Raw genomic sequence first — 25,926 nt, forward strand, 5'->3', positions numbered from 1 at the left:
TGATTCCTGTTTCCCTACCAAACCAATCATTGTTACATACATGGAACATCCTGTTATTTCACGAATGTTTTCTAGCTTAACTTTTTCATTTCGTGTTTATTGCATTACTACTTGTTTAAAATAGACTAAATTGTCTGTTAAAACGACCTAATGTGCTCCACGTAGCCTACCTACAGACATGCTGCCTCTGTATTTTTGGAGTAGTCACGCCTCCTTTCTTCGATTCACAGCGCACAGATTTCAACTGGTTCCACCCCTCATTTCCCGCGTAATTCCCCTCCTTATATGGACAATAGAATGCAGACGCAGGCAAAACTTCAGTTCCGTATGTAAATTGGTTTGATTGAAGAAAATCAGAAAATGGTGGAGTTGCCAAACGCGCATGCGTAAACATTTCGACTACTTCGCGTCCTCGCTTCCTTCTCGAAACCCATTGGATGAGAGAGCCAGAGGTCTCGCCCCTCTGACATTTTCCTCCAATGGGTTTTGAAAACAAGTTGAGGAGCGAGGACGCGAGCCTAAACAATTGAGATTCTCCCCCAGACACGCAAGTAAAACTGCAACATCCGAACGGTGTGGACGTTAATGGTGTATTCATTGTTACATGAGTTTAAATAGCTTACTAACGACGTTTATAACTATTACAACTCATTCATCATTGATTATAAATCAAGGTAAGGACATTACTTTGTTTGAATTAGAATTGACTGTCTGTCAAGCTTCACAGTATGCCTGAAGTTATTCGAGGATGTAGGCTATTTAACATGGTTAAATATCTCTAAAAAGCCATTCAAACGTTAATTTCTTATTCTAAATTGTTTTAAACTGAGTTAATTCACGTTTATTTCAGTGTTTTGTCAGCGAATGACACAGTGGAAATTGTATTCGTGTTGGGCGCTCATTTCTTCTTCTGCTTGGTATCCAGTGACAATGAATGCTCACATTCTTTGATCAGGACTAGAGTCCTACAAATGTTTTGTTTTTGTGTAACAACAATTCTAACCTACACTATTTTAAATAGTTATGTAATATTCTTTTTTTCAAATAACGTATTGATGTTATGTAGACTAGGCTGGTTTCGTTTTCATTAGACACCATACCGCCGCATCAACAAAACCTTCAATGCAAACAGTGTAGGCTAGAATACTTGACTAGGAGTTAATCATTTCGTTGTGTTATAACCTTTTTTTTCTTTTATCAAGTAACGATTACAATCTGAGTAAAATATTTTGGGTGTCGTTTGTGAGTGACATTTGGGTGGTAGGTGGGTGTGTGGCTCAGCGCCAAACATGCCACTGGTCCCCTTCCAAAATTGTTCAACCCAGTAACTTGTTTGCATGCATGGACTGTTGTTCAGGTCTTCTATCCTTAAATAATTAACACTTGTGTTAATAAACTTCCTAACAGTAGGTAGCAACCAGCTTCTCTGAAACCTGCATGTGTTTACAGTCCGGCCGTGGGTTTGGAACCTTCCCACTGCGCACTGACGCACAATAATTCGGATAACAAAGACGTGGAGAAAGAAACAGTATAGCAGCAGCGGTGTTGTGTCACGTTGTAGTAATTGTTTTGGGTGGTTTTACGAACTGGTAGAAGCAGCATTCGTACTCGTAAGGTCAAATTGTGTCTGAATATAGATGCTGTTTATGATGCAGGAGAACTAGAGGGGACCATGCTTTCTCGGTGGGTGGTGATCGATGTACATTCGACACATGCAAGTCTCTATTTAAAAAAAAAATATTATTCTAAAAACCAGTCGACAATGCAGTGTTTGTTTTCATTTGATCCAATTATTGATGAAAAAACGATTAAAAGCAGTTATTTTGAACGTAGTAAATTTCGCAAGCACATCACCTGTTCAGTGTACAGTCGGCGCCATGCCGCCCCGCCTTGCATCCTTCGAAGCATGTTGGCAATGAGGCCTATATAAACTCAACAAAAAAAAGAAACGTCCTCTCACTGTCAACTGCGTTTATTTTCAGCAAACTTAACATGTGTAAATATTTGTATGAACATAACAAAATTCAACAACCTGAGACATAAACTGAACAAGTTCCACACACATGTGACTAAGAGAAATTGAATAATGTGTCCCTAAACAAAGGGGGGGGGGGTTCAAAATCAAACAGTCAGTATCTGGTGTGGCCACCAGCTGCATTAAGTACTACAGTGCATCTCTTCCTCATGGAAGAGAGTGCACCAGATTTGCCTGTTCTTGCTGTTACCCCACTCTTCCACCAAGGCACCTGCAAGTTCCTGGACATTTCTGTGGGGGTGGGGGGCCTTATCCCTCAAACCTCCGATCCAACAGGTCCTAGACGTGCTCAATGGGATTGAGATCCGGGCTCTTCGCTGGCCATGGCAGAACACTGACATTCCTGTCTTTCAGAAAATCACGCGGAGGGAGGGAGGAGGATGTCTTCTCTGTAACGCACAGCGTTGAGATTGCCTGCAATGACAACAAGCTCAGTCCGATGATGCTGTGACACACCAGACCATGACAGACCCTCCACCTCCAAATCGATTCTGCTCCAGTGTACAGGCCTTGGTGTAACGCTCATTCCTTCGACGATAAACGCAAATCTGACCATCACCCCTGGTGAGACAAAACCGCGACTCGTCAGTGAAGAGCACTTTTTGCCAGTCCTGTCTGGTCCAGCAACGGTGGCTTTGTGCCCATAGGTGATGTTGTTGCCGTTGATGTCTGGTGAGGACCTACCTTACAACAGACCTACAAGCCCTCAGTCCAGCCTCTCTCAGCCTATTGCGAACAGTCTGAGCACCGATGGAGGGATTGTGCGTTCCTGGTGTAACTCGGGCAGTTGTTGTTGCCATCCTGTACCTGTCCCGCAGGTGTGATGTTCGGATGTACCGATCCTGTGCAGGTGTTATTACACGTGGTCTGCCATTGCGAGGATGATCAGCTGTCCCCTGTAGTGCTGTCTTAGACATCTCACAGTAAGGACATTGCAATTTCTTGCCCTGGCCACATCTGCAGTCCTCATGCCCCCTTGCAGCCTGCCTAAGGCATGTTCACACAGATGAGCAGGGACCCTGGGCATCTTTCTTTTGGTGTTTTTCAGAGTCAGTAGAAAGGCCTCTTTAGTGTCCTAAGTTTTCATAACTGTGACCTTAAAATTGCCTATCGTCTGTAAGCTGTTAGTGTCTTAACGACCGTTCCACAGGTGCATGCTCATTAATTGTTTATGGTTCATTGAACAAGCATGGGAAACGGAGTTTAAACCCTATACAATGAATATTTGTGGAGTTATTTGGATTTTTATGAATTATCTTTGAAAGATAGGGTCCTGAAAAAGGGATGTTTCTTTTTTTGTAGAGTTTACATCAGAGCTGGTATTATACAATCGTTTGTGCGCTAAAGCTTTACGACTGGTCCTGCTGGCCACATGTATGGCTTTTACAGTGCATATTTTTTTTAATGTAGGGTAGGCTATTACATTCACCGCGGTTAGCTTAACCTTTTTAATGTATTTGGCACGATGAAACAAAAAAAAGCTTCAATCACGATGTATCTACTCCCTTTTATCCATTTTCACATCATAATCGGATCTGTTTACCACGGACAATCGAGCATCACATGGATGCTACCACATGCCCGCATCCCTGCTATAGGGAGCCGGGACCACATGGCTTTTTGTTGCATCAGCACTGTGGTTGCATAACAGCGTCACGGTACATGGACAGGCTGTCCTGTTCCGGTCTCATTGACGTGATGATAACCGAGTTCTCTCTGTCTGGAACTCTGGGCCGTGCAAGCATTAAGGGGGCTCGTCTCCGCAGGGATCGTGTGATGCAGGCCTATGACTGTATTATGTTCGTAGTAATGCTTGAACAGGGCCATAACCAGGTTTTTAGTGAGGTCCTGAAGCTCATTTACTGCTTTTCTATACAATTTAAAACACTTCAAAATGCTATTTGGAGAACAACAAAAAGTGATTTGGGCCATTATAAACTTTGGCTGCTGTAGGTTGTTTCACCTCAGTCAATCGACAAACACAGCCTATTAGCGATACAATTGTAATGTTCAGGGGAGGAAGTATGATACATGATTCACACTGTAGCATCAGATGAAATGGAAACATATTACGTTTTTATAGAACTGTATCGTTTGCATTTTATTATAGGCCTATAGGGAAGATGTATATTGATCTATTGTAGATGTATATTAAGGTTTTTGATAATATTCTTACAGATTTTCTCAAAAGACCACCCCACATGAGGCACTGACTCCCAAGTTTGGGAACCACTGTACTAACCTCTCTGAGTGCTTCCTCTGCGTTCTCCTGCAGGCGTGCCTCAGCCTCACCACACCACGATCTCTCGGTAGCCTACTTGCTCTCTTTAAATCAAAGTTACTCAGTACATTTTTTTCTTTATCCTGTTGAGATAAGCTACCGTTAAACGAAGCGTACTTCATCCTTCTAGCTGGTTTGGTAATTCTAGCCAGAACTCTTAAACGTTACCACATTAGAAGTCTCTGCCGGCAGCTAGCCACCTGACTGACATATCTATAAGAAGTCATTCTTCAGGAGTTGTTTTTCGTTTATTTGGGGGATCTGTAGACGGGAGTCGTGGGACAGTTTTAAAATTGTATTTTTTTTCACAAAATGACTGAGGTCCAGACTTCTGTGTAGTTACGGCCCACGTGCGTGAATTGTGAAGACTGTTAATCCATGCTGCTGTTCATAAGAGGAAACTCGTATGAACAGTCAACCTTTTGAATAGAAACAGTTAGTCGCCCGACCTGTATACTGTTGAATCAGTGATTAGGCTATCCTCTCCAAGAAATAGATTGATGGGTGTGTCATCATAATTCTTGCCAGATTACATAATCCATAGATTGTACATGTGATTGTAAGCTATCATTGCTTCATTCCTGTGTGTCCCAGATGTTTGGCTTCCACAAGCCCAAGATGTACCGGAGCCTAGACGGTTGCTGTATCTGTCGGGCCAAGTCCTCCAGTTCCCGCTTCACCGACAGCAAGCGCTACGAGAGGGACTTTCACAGCTGCTTCGGGTGAGTGGACCACTCCTCTATACACTGGCTCAGACCCTGGGCAGGTCCAGCTCTCAGCTTCCCTCTGCAGCTCAACTCTGGGGGTAGAGAGGTCTGAGGCCTTAAGACTTTCTCCGTCAGATTTGGACAGTAAAGTCATCAGGGTCTTTTTTAGGATTTTTGTCAATGCTCATTCTCATGACTATGCGACTCCTTGTTAGAGCCATGCACTCTGTAATGCAATTAGATATTCATTGCGTTTTGGAGACAGTTTTGTTTTAACTCCCAATGCAATAATCTAAATAATTGATCAACTCCTTGGGTAAAATACTCAAACTAGGACACACTTCCCTTTTCATCTAATTTAAATAAGTATTTTTGTATGAAACCAGAATTTAAAGAGTTTAACATCCTCACCTTGTCTCTCTGCTATTGGCCGGGACAGTATGCGTCAGTCCATTGCTATGGTAACCAGTGATGTGAGTCAACAGGAGAAGCGCTCTGGCAGAAAATAGCTCTGACCGACTCCCACTGACTGGAGCAGGGATAATAATAACCATGCATTGAGCTTAAAGGCTGTCATCATTCATTCTCTCACACACACCTCTCTCCATATGAAACTCATCCTCATTCTCTCCCCTATAATGTGCCCCTTCCAGGCTGAGTGAGGTGCGTTTTGGGGAGATCTGTAATGCCTGTGTTCTCCTAGTGAAAAGGTGGAAGAAACTCCCAGCCGGATCCATAAAGAACTGGAATCATGTAAGGCCTCTCATAATCCATCCATGCTCCCTGTCCTACTCCCATCCACTCTCAATATTCCAAATAACAAGTCGTAAGACAACACTTACAGGGGGGGACTGACGCAACACCTGTAGGCGTATAATAACCACGTTTCCTTAGATGCAGTACACCCTGTTTGTTTGCTGTCCTATAGGCCATTCTATACATTCATGTTGTTACCTTGGAAACAGACATCCATCCTGCTCTGATGTCACTCAACCCTTCTCTCCTGTGTCACAGGTTGTTGACGCTAAAGGTTCAGGGTCAAGCTGGAAGACCGTGAGGTCCAAGAAGATGAAGAGAGCCAGGCCAAGCCAGATCAGCCGAGTGCAGAAGGAGCTCAAGAGACACAGTAAGCAGCTGATACTCTGTCTCTCGGCTACGCTGCCTTGTGCAGTGCAAACTTTGGTGTTTCAAAAGTAAATGTATCACAACTCTTCTCTCCATTATTTATCCTTCCTAAAGGGCTGTGAAACAAGAGACCTGGATTTATATTTTTGGACTAATTCCAAAATGAATATTAGATGTTTATCTGAACCATGCCTGCTACGTTATGAATAAGTTGAGAAGAGTTTCTGATTGTGCTCTGCCTGGCCCCCACAGACTCTGACGCCCACAGCACCACCTCCAGTGCCTCCCCCGCCCATTCTCCCAGCTACAGCAACCAATCAGACGAGGGCTCGGACGTGGAACTCTCACCAGGTGCCACCCACTCGCCAGTCTTCTCTTTCCTGGACCTCACCTACTGGAAAAGGTAATGGCCGGTCTGGTGGAATCAGGGTCATATTTATCAGGCACCAAAAAAACTGAAACTAATGAGGAATTACATGAACTTGTCCATTGAGAAACACACGTTTTCTGTTGCAAAATGCCTTGCTACAGTGTGCCCAAATGAATACATCTCATGTTATACTCCACCAGTTTGGGTTCAGATGCTGTATTTCCTCATAATTAATGCATCATTAAAGACAATGCTGTGCAGCCGTATTCATCAACATGGCCAAGGCTTTTTTTGTTTGTTTGTCAATCACCGCATTCTTATCGGCAGACTCAACAGCCTTGGTTTCTCTAATGGCTGCCTCGCCTGGTTCACATACTACTTCTCAGACAGAGTTCAGTGTGTCAAATTGTAGGGCCTGTTGTCCGGACCTCTGGCAGTCTCTATGGGGGTGCCACAGGGTTCAATTCTCGGGCCGACTCTTCTCTGTATACATAAATGATGTCGCTCTTGCTGCTGGTGAGTCTCTGATCCACCTCTACGCAGACAACACCATTCTGTATACTTCTGGCCCTTCTTTGGACACTGTGTTAACTAACTTCCAGATGAGTGTCAATGCCATAACTCTCCTTTCGTGGCCTCCAACTGCTCTTAAATGCAAGTAAAACTAAATGCATGCTCTTCAACCGATCGCTGCCTGCACCTGCCTGCCCGTCTAGCATCACTACTCTGGACGGTTCTGACTTAGAATATGTGGACAACTACAAATACTTAGGTGTCTGGCTAGACTGTAAAACTCCTTCCAGACTCACATTAAGCATCTCCAATCTAAAATTTAATCTAAAATAGTTTTCTTATTTCACAACAAAGCATCCTTCACTCATGCTGCCAAGCATACCCTGTAAAACTGACTATCCTACCGATCCTTGACTTCAGCAACATAATTTACAAAATAGCCTCCAACACTCTACTCAACAAACTGGATGCAGTCTATCACAGTGCCATCTGTTTTGCCACCAAAGCCCCATATACTACCCACCACAGCATCATGTATGCTTTCGTTGGCTGGCCCTTGCTTCATATTCGTAGCCAAACCCACTGGCTCCAGGTCATATAAGTTTTTGCTAGGTAAAGCCCCGCCTTAGCTCACTGGTAAGCATAGCAGCACCCACCCGTAGCACGCGCTCCAGCAGGTATATTTCACTGGTCACCCCCCCCAAAGCCAATTCCCCTTTGGCCACCTTTCCTTCCAGTTCTCTGTTACCAATGACTGGAACGAACTGCAAAAATCACTGAAGCTGGAGACTAATATCTCCCTCTAACTTTAAGCATCAGCTTACAGATCACTGCACCTGTACATAGCCCATATGTAAATAGCCCATGCAACTACCTCATCCCCATATTTTTTGGCTCCTTTGCACCCCAGTATCTCTACTTGCACCTTCATCTTCTGCACATCGATCACTCCAGTGTTTAATTGCTAAATTGTAATTATTTTGCCACTATGGCCTATTTTATTGCCTTAACTCCCTTATCTTACCTCATTTGCACACACTGTATATAGATTTTTCTATTGTGTTATTGACTGTATGTTTGTTTACTCCATGTGTAACTCTGTGTTTGTGTCGCACTGCTTTGCTTTATCTTGGCCAGGTCGCAGTTGTAAATGAGAACTTGTTCTCAACTGGCCTACCTGGTTAAATAAAAACTGCTTAGCCCTATTTAATCCTCCTTCATGGTACATTTGTTTGATTTGATTCCCTCTCTCATTATAGTGCTTTGCTGTCTTGACCGTCCTCTGTGGGTTTTAGGCAGAAAGTGTGCTGTGGCATCATCTACAAGGGACGCTTCGGAGAGGTACTCTTAGACCCCCACCTCTACAAGCCCTGCTGCCAGAAGAAACGGCAGCACCAGCCAAAAGAGGAAGGAGAGGAGGAAGCACAGGCGAGCAGAGCGAATGTGATGCGCCACGCCCCACCGAACAGCTCCCCGCCCCTCCGGGTTAAAGAAGATTAGGGGGGGGGAAGGAAGAGTGGGGATTTGATGTCGTAATGTCACATGACACTCTACAGAAGTCAGATGGAGACCGTTGGGATTTTATGACGTCCTGGAGCGCTCTCAAGACAGTCTACTGGGATTGCTTTCTATTCCGGAGCAGCTGGACTAATTATTAAATGTTGTGTTCTGTACTAGGATGCAGTGAGGTTTGTTCTATTATATCTGTTAACAAATATCAATTATTTCTCTCTGAGTGCTATGAGATTGTGAATATTCACAATTTGGTTTCAATATGAAATTTTGGATTCACAAAAGCTGTATGAGAAATGGCGACCTCTGGAACTGCACCTTTTGTAGTAGGATAGAGCCATATCTATTAGGATAGAGAACAGCCTTCCACACTCTGCCTTCTCCTGTCCTATACCTCACACATATGTGTGTGCAAACACACACATCGGCCCTGGTCACTTTCTGAAAGGAAGTATTCTCTTTAAAAAATAAAAATGTATTTCCCTTACGCCACATGGTCACTGATCTTACACCTATTATTTTTAGGGTAAAGATGTAGAAAATGACATTATGTCAGAGGTGTGAAAAGTGGGAAGAAATGATGCAATTTTAAAGCATTTGTCCAGAGCCTTATTATTTGGTAAAGGGACACGTGTACACAACCAATGTCGTCATATCCACTCTTGATTGTGCACCAGGTGTACTCTGTTGCGATATTGACACTATACTCTTTCCAGTGCACGTTTAATATGGAAGGCCAGTGATCTTGTTCAGTGTTTGGATGTACGTACAAAGCACATTCAAGCGTTTTAAGGGAGCATGTAGTGTGCCCTCTAAGCAGTGATCTTGATGCAAGCGCTCTCGATCGCCAGTCCTCACCTGAACCAATATAAGCTAAAACCCACAAACTGACCTTGGCGCAGCACTTTTTGAGCACTTCCTATCTCAGTCTACGGACAGTTCCATTTAGTTTCCTAGCCCGTTAGAGCACATCTGAAGGTGATGGTATTGTGGACACTTATTTATTCCTTTCAAATCTGTGAACACAAACAGGGTTCTGGGAAGGGGCTAAGTGGAACTAAGCCTATGATGTCAAAAGACTAGCTGAGTAGGCCAACCAAAAAGATTCCCTGGTTTTCTCCTATTGAGAAATTTGATGCCTTGTAATTGTACTTTAGGTTTGAGTCCTTCCAGGAACTGTTCGATGTCCTGCAGGACTCGGTTGTACAAATCCATCTACATCTTTTGCATGATGACCTTAGGGGTGAAATAGCACTATTTTTTTGTCTGTCACTTTGCCTCTGTTTGGGGCAAAATACTGTACAGTTCTGAATATATTTTTTAATATACATGGACAAGACTACAACGTAGTGAATAGGCCACCAACATTTAGTTCTTAGTGTTTGTCCCAAAACTGTCATGGCTATTGAGGCTGGTTCTATACAATTGTCAGTACAAGGTCAATTTCATCTAAACACACATCCCTCATGTAGGCTACTTCTGTCTTCACTTTTATTTCAAGAAATGTGTTTTCTTGTTCTGTACCTCATGTTCATATAATTTAAATGTTCTTCAAACCACGGTAAGATATATATTTTTTTTAACTGACACATTCTGTATTTACGTTGCATTACCGGGGGTATTGCAGAGCTCTGTCAATGCATGCCTGCAGCCTAATTGTGGACATTCAGTCAATGTATTTGTTATATTAGTATCTAGATGTGCAAGCTCACATGCCAAATTAATGCAAACTCATTATTCCGTAAGCTATCATGTTCAATATACAGTATTGTATCCTCTGCATATGGTTAATTTTAGCACTGAGTGTACAAAACACTTCCTATTTCCATGACACAGACAGACCAGGTGAAAGCTACGTTCCCTTATTGATGGAATGTTAAATCCACTTCAATCAGTGTAGTTGAAGGGGAAGAGACAGGTTAAATAAGGATTTTTAAGCCTAGAGACAAATGGAAACATGGATTGGGTATGTGTACCATTCAGGGAGTGAATGGGCAAGGCAAAATATTTAAGTGCCTTTGAACGGGATACGGTAGTAGGTGTGAGACGCACCGGTTTGAGTGTCAAGAACTGCAACGCTGCTGGGTTTTTCACGCTCAACCGTTTCCCGTGTGTATCAAGAATGGTCATCCAGCCAACTTGACACAACAGTGCGAAGCATTGGAGTCAGCATGGGCCAGCATCCCTGTGGAACGCTTTCAACACCTTGTAGAGTCCATGCCCTGACTCCTTGTAGAGTCCATGCCCCGACGAACTGAGGCTGTTCTGAGGGCAAAAGGAAGTGCAACTCAATATTAGGAAGGCGTTCCTAATGGTTTCTACACTCAGTGTATGACGACAGCTATTTCAACCATGGTTTGATGGTTTGATCAAAGGTTTACTACGCAAAGCTATTTGTAATGTATTTATGTATAAAGGTATCAGACACAGACTCAAGTTGTTTTTAATGTTCCTTTAATCTTCAGGTTTGATTGAATGTCAGGGGAAGTGGTCATTTCTCTTTGTTAATTTATTTGTATGTGTTTATAATTTTTTCGGTTATTGTTGACTCATTTTATAACTTTCTCCTGTAACCTACCATAACCTTTGTTCTATTAAAGTTCAGGGGGCTTATACTGTTGAATTCACATTATGTGAATGTTGCCATATACTGTGATATGGATTGTATCAAAACTATACTATTACTCATAGATTGGTTTATGTAAACTAACTAGGTGTTATTCTCCTGAGATCTCCTATACGGCTGTAGAATGTGCTTGTTGTATCTGTGGTAGTGCTACTCGCCTGTGGTAGATATGCACTGTTATTTATCTGTCTTGGAAAGTCCTAATTCTTTCTCAAAGCTAATTTTGTATTTTTATACACAATTTAAACTTGTTCATTAAATGTAGTTTTGCTTTTGAGTATGTCTCTTCATTTTCTCTCTCTATCTCTGGACTATGCCTAATTGTTTTGGCCAGATCTTTACACAAAAGCCATGAATCTTCTTGAAGCGTTGTCCCTTTTTAATACAAGGGTACAATAGGATGGTTGAAAAGTATAACTGACCTTAATGCCATTGAAAGATGACTAGTTCAGTGAGTGTACTTTGACTATACTGTCTGAACCAGCCCATCATGAAAATGGTCTACATTAGACACAAAAGAGTACTATCATACTGTATTATAAAGGCATGTGTGGCCCTTGGTGGTGATTTGGAGAAAATCAAAAACCCAATAAGGACCACCTGGAAAGAGGCAGGGCCATTCCTAGTATAAAGGGTGCACACCTGCATTCATTAGGCATCTTCCCATCAACCAAACCAGTTCAACAGAGTCATAAAGATGCTTGTGTAGTAATGAGTTTGGTGTGTAGCCTAAATGTATATATTTTTTGGGATTCAACTATGTTTTTATCTAAGAATTCTAATTGGAGGCCATAATTAAAGCCTGTGTCATTGCTACAGCCTGAGTGATTAATACTGATTTGTTGGTCATTTTGTAGCAAGCGTGTAGAATCTTTCAGTTCAAGCATATTTCCTTTTTATTGCCCACGCGAAGATGCCCTGTTTTGACATGGTTTGTGTTTTATAGTACAACCATCTGTCATCCTCAAACAAACCATGATTTTTCTGGTCATAAAACTATTTGAATAATGATGTATTGTGTGAAATCCAGTCTTTATAAAGTAGGCTAGCCCCTATAGGACACTGTAAAATGTGCAGTTTTGTCACATCACAATGCCACAGATGTATCAAGTTGAGGGAGTGTGCAATTGGCATGCTGACTGCAGGAATGTAGACCAGAGCTGTTGCCAGAGAATTTAATGTTCATTTCTATAGCATAAGCTGCCTCCAACGTCGTTTTAGAGAATTTGGCAGTACTTCCAACCGGCCTCACAACTGCAGAACACATGTAACCACGCCAGCCCAGGACCTCCACATCTGGCTTTTTCGTCTGTTGGGGGGTGCTGAGGATTTTTTTTGTCTGTAATAAAGCCCTTTTGTGGGGAAAGACTCATTCTGATTGCCTGGGGCTGGCTCCCCAGTGGGTGAGCCTGGTTGCCAAGTGGGGGGGCCTATGCCCTCCAAGGCCCAGCCATATGAAATCCATAGATTAGGGCCTAATGAATTTATTTAAATTGACTGATTTCCTCATATGAACTGTAACTCAGTAAAATATTTGAAATTGTTGCATGTTGCATTTGTATTTTTGTTCAGTTTACATGGAAAAAAATGTATGACTACCTTATCTCTGAACCCCACACAGACAATTATCTGTAAAGTCCCTCAGTCGAGCAGTACATTTCAAACACAGATTCAACCACAAAGACCAGAGAGGTTTTCCAATGTCTCACAGAGAAGGGCAACTATTGATAGATGGGTACAAATAAAACAAGCAGTTATTGAATATGCCTTTGAGCATGGTGAAGTTATTAATTACATATTGGGTGGTGTATCAATATCCAGTCACTACAAAGATACAGGCGTCCTTCCTAACTCAGTTGCAGGAGAGGAAGGAAACCATTCAGGGATTTCATCGAGTCCAATTTTAAAACAGTTAAATGGCTTTGATCGGAAAAAACTGAGAATGGATCTACATGGTAGTTACTCCACAATACAAACTAACAACATTGATGTTCCTGTGGCCTAGTTACAGTTTTGACTTAAATTTGCTTGAAAATCCATGGCATGATTTGATAATGGCTGTCTAGCCATGATCAACAACCACCTTGACAGAGCCTGAAGAATTTAAAAAAGAAAATTGTGCAAATATTGTACAATCGAGGTATGAAAAGCTCTTAGGCTTACCCTGAAAGACAGCTGTAATCATGGCCAAAGGTGACTCTAACATGTATTGACTTGGGGTTGTGAATACTTCTAGACATGTCTGCATTTAATTTTTTTTAAATTTGCTAAAATTTCTAAAAATATGTGTTGGGTGAGATTTTTTATGTAATCCATTTTTTATTCAGGCTGAAACACAACAGCATATGGAATAAATCAAGGGGATGAATACTGTCAAGGCAATGTATGAACACTTCATAAGACATGAAAACAATGTTCAGAATTACAGGACATTGGCTTTAAAACTGAATGCTTTATACTCTTCTAAACATCAACCAAAAATAATAGGACAAAATTGACTGAAGCATCCAATTAACTTTTCAAAGGAATCAAAATCCTCTTGTAGCCTCACTCTAGATTAGAACTAAAGTTATTTGGTCAATTCCACCATTTCCTTGTAGTCCCTCATTTTCTTCATTTCATGCACTTGTGTTATTTACACACGTGTGTTTCTTTTGTCTTTATATGCCTCTACTTAGTTAAAAAAATCAGTTATTTTTTTTAGATTTTCCTCTGTGACAATGTAGTTTTTATTGATTCAATGGCAGTTCTTATTTTGAACTTTGAATTTTTTTATTCTAGGCCTTTTCTCCCGCTTCGGAAGCTGTCCTTATAATGTATATGGTCCCAACACTGAGTTATAGACTCAGATAAAGTGTCTTTGGCTGTGCTAGTAAGTTCTATGTTTTCATCTATAAGTTTTTGCTAGGTAAAGCCCCGTCTTATCTCAGCTCACTGGTCACCATAGCAGCACCCACCCGTAGCACGCCCTCCAGCAGGTATATTTCACTGGTCACCCCCAAAGCCAAATGCTCCTTTGGCTGCCTTTCCTTCCAGTTCTCTGCTGCCAATGATTGGAACGAATTGCAAAAATCACTGAACCTGGAGACTCATATCTCCCTCTCTAACTATAAGCACCAGCTGTCAGAGCAGTTCACAGATCACTGCACCTGTATATAGCCCATCTGTACATAGCCCATCTGTAAATAGCCCATCCAACTACCTCATCCCCATACTGTTATTTTTTTTCTTCTCCTTTGCACCCTAGTATCTCTACTTGCACATTCACCTTCTGCACATCGATCACTCCCATGTTTAATTGCTAAATTGTAATTATTTCGCCACTATGGCCTATTTATTGCCTTAACTCCCTTATCTTACTTCATTTCCACACACTGTATATAGATTTTTCTATTGTGTTATTGACTGTATGTTTGTTTATTCCATGTGTAACTCTGTGTTGTTGTTTGTGTTGCACTGCTTTGCTTTATCTTGGCCAGGTCGCAGTTGTAAATGAGAACTTGTTCTCAACTGGCCTAACTGGTTAAATAAAGGTGAAATAAAAAACATGTTATAATTGTTTTACTTCCATTACTCAATTTTGACATTTAACAAACTAAACATTAAAATTATAAAAACCCAAACCGGTCCGTGGATGAATTACCGGTGTCGCCCACTAGGTACATAGTAAAATAAAAATATACAGTTTATACGATTTACAGCCCAGCCCTAAATTGGGATTGGAGGTGGATGCGCTTGCAAAGCAGGTGCTATATGACGTCACGTCGATTTTCTGTGCCCCAGCAGTCCAAATGTGGGAATTCGATTAATGCCCCGAAACCGAGTTTGTTTGTTTACGTTTTGGAACCAGACTACCTCCCAGGCATGAGCCAGGTCCCCCATTTTGGCCGACAGCGAAGTGGGCTCAAAATAAAAGTGATGTAGGTTAAGCAGATGAGAAGGAATGAGCATGATTCTGTTTTCACATGCAAAAGTAATTTATTTTGTTGTTGTTGCATAAACGCGTTTGATAAAAAGTCTTTATCTGCCTTTCCACATAAAACAAAATTGAAAATTCTAACATATATTTGATGGAAAATATATTTATGTTTCTGAACTATGTATGCTGCCTTCTTGACAACAAGACGGAGCGGCACAGATTACTGATCGATTAGAGAAGGTCGCTCCTCCCTCCCCGCTTTTGCCCATTTATATCACGGGCCATAGCCCGGTGCAATTAGGTCTAATCGAACTCTCTCTCAATGTTTGGGCATAGAAAGGTAGGCCTATATAAAGGTATGAGTTCGCACTCGTTTCCTTCTGTAAACTAACATCACTGTTTGGGCGGGTTAGAGAGGGCTACCAGTACTTTATTTGGTGTTTGGATAGCAAGTGTCGGGATTTGCAGCAACAGCATTTTCAACACACACAACCAGCCACGAGGTTAGTCAGCTGTTTTCTAAACGTGGCACTTGTTTTTTGTCAAGAATGACGACACGGGTTTTCAATTTATGTTTACACATTTTTCAAGAACTCCATACTAGTTGTATAATGAATGGTTAAGAAATGCAGTATTCGAGTTGCTGTTCATTCTTATAATTTTGGTTTGGGATGTGTTTGGGGCGCCTGTGCTCTGTAGAGAGAGTAGGCTTTTGAAGAAGAGATGCGGGCACGGCGGGTCTGAAGAATGTGATACCGATTAAGATGGAAGCGTTTAATAAGATTACACAATGAACATCCACGCCTGATTCCCAAACAACGTTTAAAAAAAATACACAACTTTAAGCTTGAGATGAATCCCGTCGGCGACACTAAATGCGCACACATTGGGTATGTGTTTGGGAATAATTTGAAATAACAATTGTTTTAATTTAACGTTGTCGCGTGCTATGTGATTTCTATTTGCTGTTTCCCGTTGCTCTAATTAATAAAAAAAACAATCAACACCGTACGTAATCACACCGACTGTGCAATGGCCAAAAATGCACTATCACGGGTTTGGCAATCACCCAGAGGCGGTTGAGGCTAGCGCCTTACTAGAACATTCGCACATTTATGGAAACTCATAGTGGGGGGAGACATCCTTAAATTGGCCCATTAAAGCAACACATTTCATGGCCAACATTTTCATCCTGTGGACACCAGTCACGACCATTACCTGTTCTGTCTTGAACCCCCTCCAGCGAGGATTTGAACATGGTGCAGCTGTCTCCATCCCCAGCCCGGGATGCGTCTCCTTCACCTGAGTGCTCCGAGAAGGGGAGGCAGGGGAGCCCGAAGGCAGGTAGCCCCAAGATGGGCTCCCATGGTGGGCTGAGTCCTCTCCAGCTAGCTCTGGGAGCCTCCACCACCATCTACCAGGGCTACGAGAGTTACATCGAGGACGGCCTCATCTGCCTCAAGCACAAGATCCGCAACCTGGAGAAAAAAAAGGTAGGATGGAGGACTTGACATGATTAGGGGTTTGGTGGGTGTTTGAGTAGGAGGAGAAGTTACCGTTCCTTTCAGGGTTTCCTGCGTGTTACCGTAAGTGTTTGTATCCACAGATTAAATTGGAAGACTACAGGAAGCGTTTGAAACACGGGGAATCACTCAATCAAGACCAGATAGTAAGAACAGGATTTCCAACTGTGGTAATAAAAGCAGTACACATCTTTCAACCAGACGATTGAGATGTTGCCTTGTCTTTTGAACTCTTTCAATGTGTGTCAGGATGCAGTGGAGAAGTATGACGAAGTGATCCACAACCTGCAGTTTGCCCAGGAGCTGCACAAGACCCTGGGGGGCCTAACACAGGAAGTAAGGATCTCTGTTAGCCAATCTTATCATAGTGCTCCTGTGTGTATGATTGGGGGTGGGCAGAGCAGCTCCGCATGCATTCTTTTTGGTAGGCCGGGTGTAATTTCTTATGCGTAGTCTGAGTAACGCTTCTCCGTTCATTTCACGCGTCTGAGAATAAGTCGCTGAGGGTAGAAAGGGTATGACGTATTGGATTGGAGTCCAGTCTCATCAATGGATTGTATACTGGAGGCTACAGCCCATTGCAAAGCTGAGTTGGGAGTTAGAACACTGCTGTTCCATTCGGCTGCTTGAATGCCTTGAATGCTTTCGTGGTTAGTTTTGACTTTCCCTGCTTCTAAGTGCATGGTCAGATAGTGTCAGTAATGTAGAACTATTATCTGGTCAACAGATCACTTTTTTTGTTTTGGTCCAGATTCATGATGAATCATCTTGTAATTTTGCAAGACAACATAATGAACTTCATCTTGCACCCATCCAGACATTTGAAATCCACAACAGCCAGTCGATTGGCCTAGGTCTAGTGATCAGGCCTAGGTGTAGGAGTTTTTTTGGTGATTGGTCCATAGAATCCATCTAACCATCCCCCTTTAGCTGCTAAAAGCCCAGAAGAAGGCGTTGAGGAAGGAGCAGATGGCCAAGCAGGAGGTAGAGAAGAGGAGGCTGTGTGTAGTGCTGCAGGTTAAGTTCCTCCTGCAGACCCTGCTGCAGCACGAGCACATCAGGAAGGACCTCCTCTCTGCCCGCAACCCCCAGCTCCAGGTTGCAGAGCTACAAAGCCTGCTTGAGCTCGCTGAACTACTGGGGGTGAAGAGGGACAACAATGTGAGGTACTGGGGAATAGATGTGCACACCGCACACACACAATCTTTTGGACTTGAGGGACAACAGCATAAGTTACTATGAAACGCAATCTCACACGTCTGTGTTGATTGAAGACTAGTCTGATCCCCTTCTACTGTGTCCCAGTTTGGAGGAGCAGATGGAGAGCGCAGCCCTGGTCTACCTGGACCTGCTGGAGGGGAAAAATAAAGCCGTAGCCGGAACCACCTGTGAGTTTAAACACTACCTGTCCTGTACCTTTTTTACACACCTGCACAGATACTCCATTTACTATAACTGGTATCCTCAACTTTATCTGCCATTTGCTGAACTACTTTAGCTGCCGTGTTTAAAAGGCATGCCTTTAAATGTTTCCAGACAAGGTCCTGAAGGCTAAGTTGGCGAAGCTGATGGATTGTGGGTACTTTGATTGTGTACCGCCGCCTCCGAGCAAGAGTCCCAAGGAAGTAGAGGTTCCCATGACCAAGAAGACGGTGTCTGAAACAGCCAGCCTCTCTAGTAACTCTACAACAGTGCAACTATTCTTATTCAAAAGCCACTTATCAGACTGGGTATAGAACAATGAATGTATACACCATTTTGTAATTTAGCTGGGTGTTATTTTGCCTTGCAGCCCTAATGACGTCAAACAAAAAAGACTTGCCTAGCAGAGAGGTAAGAACCTCTAACACTTCCTGCGAGTTGTGTGCCACTGCTTTTTCAACGTTCAACCAGCGTTCTCCTTAAGCTATTTACCTGAATGCACTGTGGATATCGTAATGTTGTGGTGATAGTCTGTGGGTGATGCCAGTTTCTTAACAGACACTACCTGCCTGACACAGACCCCAATGGGTGTCGAGACACTCCCGTTACTCAGAACTGGAAGGCTGAGTTCCAGGCCATGAAGGAACAGGAGCCACCGGACTCGTGGGATATGGAGTCTGACTCCACTCAGCCTGTAATCCAGAAACCATGGAGGGGGGCGGCTGTGTTCATATCCAAAGTGCCGGTTACTACCAAGAAAGAAAATGCTGAACCCAAACAGGTGAGATGTTCTTATACCTGAACTCTCAGGGCAGTTGGAACATGAGACTAGTTGTAACCTCTAATAATGGGCAAGATTGGGCTAGCTGATCTTAGTTCAGATCAATCATACAACTCAATGACTGTTTCCCCAGAGAAGAGCGAAGTCTAAAAGGGAGCGGGACGCCACAGCTGTGAGTAGACTCTTGAATCTCTTAGGTTTGATGGACCTGTCCATACTACTCCATCACATTGTAATTTCCATCAGGCACTTCGTGTGGACACCCCTGTGGAGGTGTTCAACTCCCAGTCTTCCTTGCCCAAGGACCCCATCCTGCCCAAGGACCCCACCCTGCGCAAGCAGCAGCTGGAGGACCTGATGACCAAGATCAGAGGCTCCTTCAGCTTCATGCAGGTACAGTACTGCTCAGAGATCACTTCCAGGTGAAAAGTCATGGATCATTTCCAATGTTCCACCTGGGTCGGGTTTAACACGGGAAAAAATAAAAGTTCCTTATTGGTTAAGTCCATGTAGTCCCTCAATGTTTAAGTCTGTTTTGTTGGGTGTCTAATAAATAATAATAATAATGCTGGATTAATCCCCTGTCTCCAGGATTCTCTTCTGGATGGAGAAGGATCGCCCACTAACGGCCATCCTAGACTGGGCCGGCATGCCTCTGGATCCCCCTCTCCACTCGGTAGCCTACCACAACAAAGTTGTTATTTAAGTGGCTGACTTCTAGCAGAACAGTCAATACTTACCAGATGTTTTACCTCTTAATCTCAACAGTACAAAGAGAGTCAAGGAGAAGCCCAGTGGACCATCTCCCCAAAACACTGCATGTAAGATCTGGAGAAGTGTGAAATGGCACCCTATTCCAGTGCACACATTTTGACCAGGGCTCAGTTATTTAAGCATTTGACTGATGGAGTAAGTATTTTAAGATGCATATTTTTGTCCTCAGTCCACTCCATTGCCTTCTAAACTCCTCCCTGTTGATGACGAACCCAATCTGACCAATGGAGACGGGGGTAGCCTAGAGAGCTGTGACCTGGACCTGACTACAGAGGTCCTGGCTCACGTCACAGCCATTGTAAGAACTCTCCTATCTGTTAAATGAGACCCATTGAAACAATTACATTTTCTTCTTTTCGATCCACAATTGTTATGAATCTTTTTATAAAGCACAATGGTTGTCCTCTCCAGGATCCATGTCTGCTGCTGTCTGAGAGTGAGACTGCCTGCCCCTCTCCTCCAGCTCCTCCTCCCTTCTACTGTAGGGAGTCCTCCATCTCCATCACCCTGGACGAGAAGACCTCTGCTCGGGTAAAACGGCTCATTCCTTGAACATGTAGGATTGGCAAGTCTAAAGTGCTTACTATTCTGATTTTGTTTAAGTCTCCCTTGACAGTGTTCCCTCTCTGTACCCAGACTCCCATCTCTGAATCTGGGAAGCAATCCCCCTGTAACGGGGTGGTGCCTCCTTGTACCCCAACCCCCACCCAGGGGCAGCTGTTTTCTACCCCTCCCAGCAGACGTACACTCAGCATGGCCCCCTCTGTTCCCTTCCAGACCATGCATTCGGTAAGTCTACCCTACCATACTTTTAACGTGTTCATAGAATGGGCAACGGGCTTTAGTCTGAATACCCATAAAATACACTCCCAGGTAGTCTTTGAGGGACATTTTAGTATGAGTCTTGGGTCTGTTTTGTCTCTGAAGGTATTCAAGGTGAATGCCCCCTTACTTCCGACTGGAGACTTTAAATCTGATATTATCCCCTATTCGGACTCCGGCAACGACCTGTGCTATGTCACCACCAGCACCCAGACCCCACCGGATTTTGCTCCCCTGGAGGATGAACACCTACAGTCGGGTATGCCAGAGTTGTGTTCATTAGGGCAGGGAATATAAAACGTTTTGTAACGGAAAACTCAAATTAGTTTATTGGGCAAGTCAGCAGCATACCACCCTGCATACCACTGCTGGCTTGCTTCTGAAGCTAAGCAGGGTTGGTCCTGGTCAGTTCCTAGATGGGAGACCAGATGCTGCTGGAAGTGGTGTTGGAGGGCCAGTAGGAGGCACTATTTCCTCTGGTCTAAAAAAAATATCCCAATGCCCCAGGGCAGTGATTGGGGACACTGCCCTGTGTAGGGTGCCGTCTTTCGGATGGGACGTTAAACGGGTGTCCTGACTGAGGTCATTAAAGATCCCATGGCACTTATCGTAAGAGTTGGGGTATTAACCCTGGTGTCTTGGCTAAATTCCCGATCTGACCCTCAAACCATCATGGTCACCTAATAATCCCCAGTTTACAATTGGCTCATTCATCCCCCTCCTCTCCCCTGTAACTATTCCCCAGGTTGTTGCTGTAAATGAGAATGCGTTATCAGTCAACTTACCTGGTAAAATAATGGATAAATAAAAAGACCAGGGGTGTATTCAATACGCATTAAATATGTTTCTATTGGACATTGTTGGGTCCCTCCCTGTTCTTATATTGGTAAATGGTTTCCAAGACGTAATGAATACACCCCTTGTTTGTCTGTTTTCTTCTTAATGAATATGACAAAGTCTACTCTTATTTCTCTTCCTTGGGCAGTGAACCAGTCTGAATGTCTGGTGGGTAGTGGTGGGCAGATCTTCCTGTCCCCTAGCCAATCAGGAGGCACCATGGGCCGTTCTGACCAATCATACTACAGAGGATCTGTTAGAGGTATTGCACGTGGTGGCAAGGGGCTGGTACACTCCTACTTTCGCTCTTCTGGTGGGCACAGAGGTATTTATCCTCTTGTCTTCTCCCATCCCTCAATCCCGTCTTTCATCCTTTCACTCTATCCTATCTTCTGCGTATGCATGTCTGCTACTGATTCAGATTGAGCTTCTAAACCTTAATGGATTGGATCAAGTAAACTCCGTTCCCTTGCCTCACAACAGTTTCCACATGACCTTATCTTAATATTACAAGGTTTTGAGTTAGCCTTCACAACCCAATTTGTATCTGTCCCCTTCCCCTTGGGTTTGATGGGTTTCTGGCTGGTCTGTTCTCCCCAGGAGGAAGCTTCATCCCCCAGGCTCACCTGTACGGCGCTCGGGTAAGACGCTGCTTCCCGACTCTGTGCGCACAATCAGATATTGTATGTACATTAGTATAGATTGCTGAAGTGATATGTTGAGGTTTTTACTTGTGTAATGGTGTGTTCTTCACCATTAGGACACTGGCTACCAGCACAGCTACAGGCGTGGTGGAGGCAATGCAGGACAAAGGCACAATAATAGTGGTAAGTTCACGTCATTCTTCTGGCTTGATACAAAATCTAATTGGTTGGGTATTTTGGAGCTTAGTTAACTGGCTTTTGATTGGTACTCCGCAACAGGTTGGAGTGACTCCTCCCAGGTGAGCAGCCCAGACCGGGAGGGCAACTACTCTCTGGTGGACTCCGCCCACGGCGACTCGCTGCAGGGTGTTGGCATGGACCTCACCCCCCAGGTGACCCCTCATGCCCCCCACACCCTGATGCACGTACCCATGTACCCACTCCCCCAGCATCCCCAGCCCCTCCGCGTGGCCTTCACAGCAGCCCGCACAGCCAACTACACCCCGGGCACCCTGGACCAGCCCATCACCTTTGACCAGCTCCACAGCAACCTGGGGGAAATGTTCAACACCAACGTGGGTCGTTTCATCTGCCCAGCCAACGGCACCTACGTCTTCCTCTTCCACATCCTCAAGCTGGCGGTCAACGTGCCGCTATATGTCAACCTGATGCGCAATGACGAGGTGATGGTGTCTGCGTACGCCAACGACGGGGCTCCGGACCACGAGACGGCCAGCAACCACTCCATCCTGCAGCTGTACCAGGGAGACCAGGTGTGGCTGCGGCTGCACCGTGGCTCCATCTATGGCAGCAGCTGGAAGTACAGCACATTCTCTGGCTTCCTGCTCTACCAGGACTGAGCTATTGTGGCGTCTTGAGCCAACATGGAGGATACAGGTGGAGGAGAGAATATTGCTTTGCACTTAAAAGGAGAAACTGACATTTTCCATTTCATGTGGCAGACTGCATACCCACCCAGTGCTGGGTTCATTGCCTACCCCAGTCCTGGAGTGTATGGGGTGTGTTCAATGTTCAAACCTTTCAGGATCACCCTTTTGTTTACCCTGTAAATTGCAACCACTAACTTCTGGGTCACTAAGGGGTTTAGGGGAAGAATTCCTGGTTTGACCTTTCATGACCCATAATGTGAGCATTTTCCCATAAATGTGGTTTTTGGTTGTGGTGCTTAGAGACCGGCACTCCATTTTCTGACAAACTGTTAGATTGTGAATAGTTGTTACACATTCACTCAGAAAGCTGCCTCTACTATACACTGCTGCTGCTGTATTGGGTGTCACAATTTTAGTTCTAGTAGCAGGTCCGCTTTAGTTACAATGTGTCAGGTCTCGAAGACCTTAAATGAAAAGTTATGAATTGTTCTCTTTGTTTGTTTCTGAATGACTGGGTAAATTCATTGAATGGCTAATGTATGGTTGGTGAAATATTAATTATAATGGACTGTACTTGACAATGCTAAGCACTTTAAATGCATTCTGTGCTGCCTTGCTGTGTGGGGTGATCGGGGTAAAATGGTTCGGGGGGGGTATGGTGTCTGATTCTGAACACTAAAGGCCATATTGTCTATGGAGATGTGATCCTTATGTGCCTGAATAAAACAATGTTTCAGCAGTTGATTAGTTGCCTTCTGTTTTTGCATGGCACTAACTCGTCACTTGTAGCGGTTGGTCCATCCATTTAGTTAGCAGTAGGCTATGGCATTGTATCTCACTTTATAAATGCATTTTAGATGCTGTACAGTCCATGCGGAAAGGAGAGTATTAGTTTTTCCAAAGGATATATTGTCATCTCTGTATGGTTTGAAATGTCACTTCACATTAGCACCTCAGCCTACAGATCACAGTGAATTTATTACTGTCTGAGTAGTTGGCTATTCCTACAGGCATAATTACACTTAAATGTAAAATCTTAGGCTAGTGACAAAAGGATACTAGCAAATGGTAAGAAATACCGCACGTGTGTAACGTCACTAGCATATCCCATGCACACTAAAAGTACAATAGCTTTGAACTCTTTCAGTACAGCAGAGAAAGAGGCCAAGTGACCGAGACAACTGGTCCCAAAATCTGTCTTCTGCAACATGAATTTCTAAAAATGTAATGCTCACCAAGCAACAAGTTATTGTATGGCGGTCAATGAGTGTCAAATGTGGAGTGTGCCTGTTCACACACCTGCCCTCTCATTGGCTAGACTGGTCCCACGTGATCTTGCCGCCTCTCAACTGCCTTCCCTTTATGACACTTCTTTCTGTTTGAGCGACCACTGAGTATCTGGTTAATATAATGGATCATCTGTCTATCAGTGCATTTATATGGTGTTGAGTACATTGTATTTAATAGTAAATCACATGAATAATGTGACAACACTTCTACTTGAGAATAATGCATCTCAAATGCTGGTGGTGTTCCCCTGCTCAGATGAGGCATTCCAGACTAAGGAAATTACCTCTAACATTTTTGGCAGTTAAATATAACAAAACATAAAATGCAATTAACAAATTTGTTCACTAGCATGATCACTGTACTTTTAGTTTATGGTTTGCCATTAGCCAATCGGTGTTCAAAGCACATGAATGCTGCCTAACATATAGGTGGCGTTCCCCTGCTTAGAGGTTGCATGCATCAAAACAATGGTTGCGTGCCACGCTATCGACGGCCAGATTGCTGTAACGTGGTTAGCTGATACGTAAAATACCTTTCCAGGTGTAAGATCTGGCATGTGTCTGCAACATCTGGGCAGAGGAACGTGCCCAAAATGTGGCATGCTGATACATAAAATACCTATCCAGGGATTGAAAAATCTGCCAGTCGTCAGCAAAGTCTAAGCAGAGAATTAGTTAAGTAACATGTCTGATCTGCAGAATATGCTTATATAATTGAACTGTTGATCTCGTTATTAGAATGTCTCCCTTCGGATTCTGGCGTTGGCAGCTGCACTTCCTCATATGGGCCTCAGTCACATGTCCCTGTTGCTATACAGAATATCAGAAAGAGAATAGGGCAAAGGAGGTCAGAAGGGAACATTGTTTCCATAGGTGAATATGTATCTAATATAAACCATGTGAAGGGATGGTGTGAGTAATGGGGAACCAATCACTTGTCTCCACAATGTCTGTGCGTCAGTCTCTCCTTAGGCCTTGGGGGAGATTATCCTCTCCCCTGGTTTCTTTTTTTAGCAAGGTGGAGACTAAGTAACGAAATATGTCCTTTTGTGTTCTTAGTACTGAACAAAATAACAAGTTCTTTATACTGGAGGCCAAGTCCTGGCATAGGATGTGTGGGGTTGGTGTTTGGAACCATCTGAGGTTGCACCTACAGTGGGGGGAAAAAGTATTTAGTCAGCCACCAATTGTGCAAGTTCTCCCATTTAAAAAGATGAGAGAGGCCTGTAATTTTCATCATAGGTACACTTCAACTATGACAGACAAAATGAGGGGAAAAAATCCAGAAAATCACATTGTAGGATTTTTAAAGAATTTATTTGCAAATTTTGGTGGAAAATAAGTATTTGGTCACCTACAAACAAGCAATATTTCTGGCTCTCACAGACCTGTAACTTCTTCTTTAAGAGGCTCCTCTGTCCTCCACTTGTTACCTGTATTAATGGCACCTGTTTGAACTTGTTATCAGTATAAAAGACACCTGTCCACAACCTCAAACAGTCACACTCCAAACTCCACTATGGCCAAGACCAAAGAGCTGTCAAAGGACACCAGAAACAAAATTGTAGACCTGCACCAGGCTGGGAAGACTGAATCTGCAATAGGTAAGCAGCTTGGTTTGAAGAAATCAACTGTGGGAGCAATTATTAGGAAATGGAAGACGTACAAGACCACTGATAATCTCCCTCGATCTGGGGCTCCACGCAAGATCTCACCCCGTGGGGTCAAAATGATCACAAGAACAGTGAGCAAAAATCCCAGAACCACACGGGGGGGACCTAGTGATTGACCTGCAGAGAGCTGGGACCAAAGTAACAAAGCCTACCATCAGTAACACACTACGCCGCCAGGGACTC

At 43.5% G+C, this 25,926-nt stretch overlaps 2 protein-coding genes across 3 annotated transcripts; both read left to right on the forward strand.

The window, feature by feature from the left end:
• The first annotated feature begins 516 nt into the window (after nt 1-516).
• LOC110490320 (SIN3-HDAC complex-associated factor) lies at nt 517-8,984 on the forward strand. The gene is made up of 6 exons (XM_021563643.2): nt 517-674; nt 4,911-5,038; nt 5,677-5,776; nt 6,038-6,149; nt 6,401-6,551; nt 8,327-8,984. Exons 2-6 carry the CDS (start codon nt 4,911-4,913, stop codon nt 8,529-8,531), a joined length of 696 nt encoding a protein of 231 aa, XP_021419318.1. The 5' UTR covers nt 517-674; the 3' UTR covers nt 8,532-8,984.
• Nucleotides 8,985-15,377: 6,393 nt separating this feature from the next.
• LOC110490321 (caprin-2) lies at nt 15,378-23,525 on the forward strand. Of its 2 annotated transcripts, none has more exons than XM_021563645.2 (21): nt 15,378-15,591; nt 16,332-16,581; nt 16,695-16,757; nt 16,861-16,947; nt 17,542-17,777; nt 17,917-17,999; nt 18,148-18,288; nt 18,404-18,444; nt 18,581-18,814; nt 18,948-18,986; nt 19,061-19,207; nt 19,406-19,490; nt 19,583-19,635; nt 19,758-19,886; nt 20,000-20,119; nt 20,225-20,377; nt 20,516-20,669; nt 21,396-21,572; nt 21,848-21,888; nt 22,008-22,074; nt 22,171-23,525. In XM_021563645.2, exons 2-21 carry the CDS (start codon nt 16,345-16,347, stop codon nt 22,749-22,751), a joined length of 2,868 nt encoding a protein of 955 aa, XP_021419320.2. In that variant the 5' UTR covers nt 15,378-15,591; nt 16,332-16,344; the 3' UTR covers nt 22,752-23,525. The 2 variants fall into 2 exon arrangements, with proteins under 2 accessions (XP_021419320.2, XP_021419321.2); XM_021563646.2 differs by having other exon boundaries at nt 15,380-15,591; nt 21,396-21,509.
• Nucleotides 23,526-25,926: the final 2,401 nt, after the last annotated feature.

Source organism: Oncorhynchus mykiss, chromosome 15 (genome assembly GCF_013265735.2).
Source record: "Oncorhynchus mykiss isolate Arlee chromosome 15, USDA_OmykA_1.1, whole genome shotgun sequence".
NCBI classification, from domain to species: domain Eukaryota; kingdom Metazoa; phylum Chordata; class Actinopteri; order Salmoniformes; family Salmonidae; genus Oncorhynchus; species Oncorhynchus mykiss.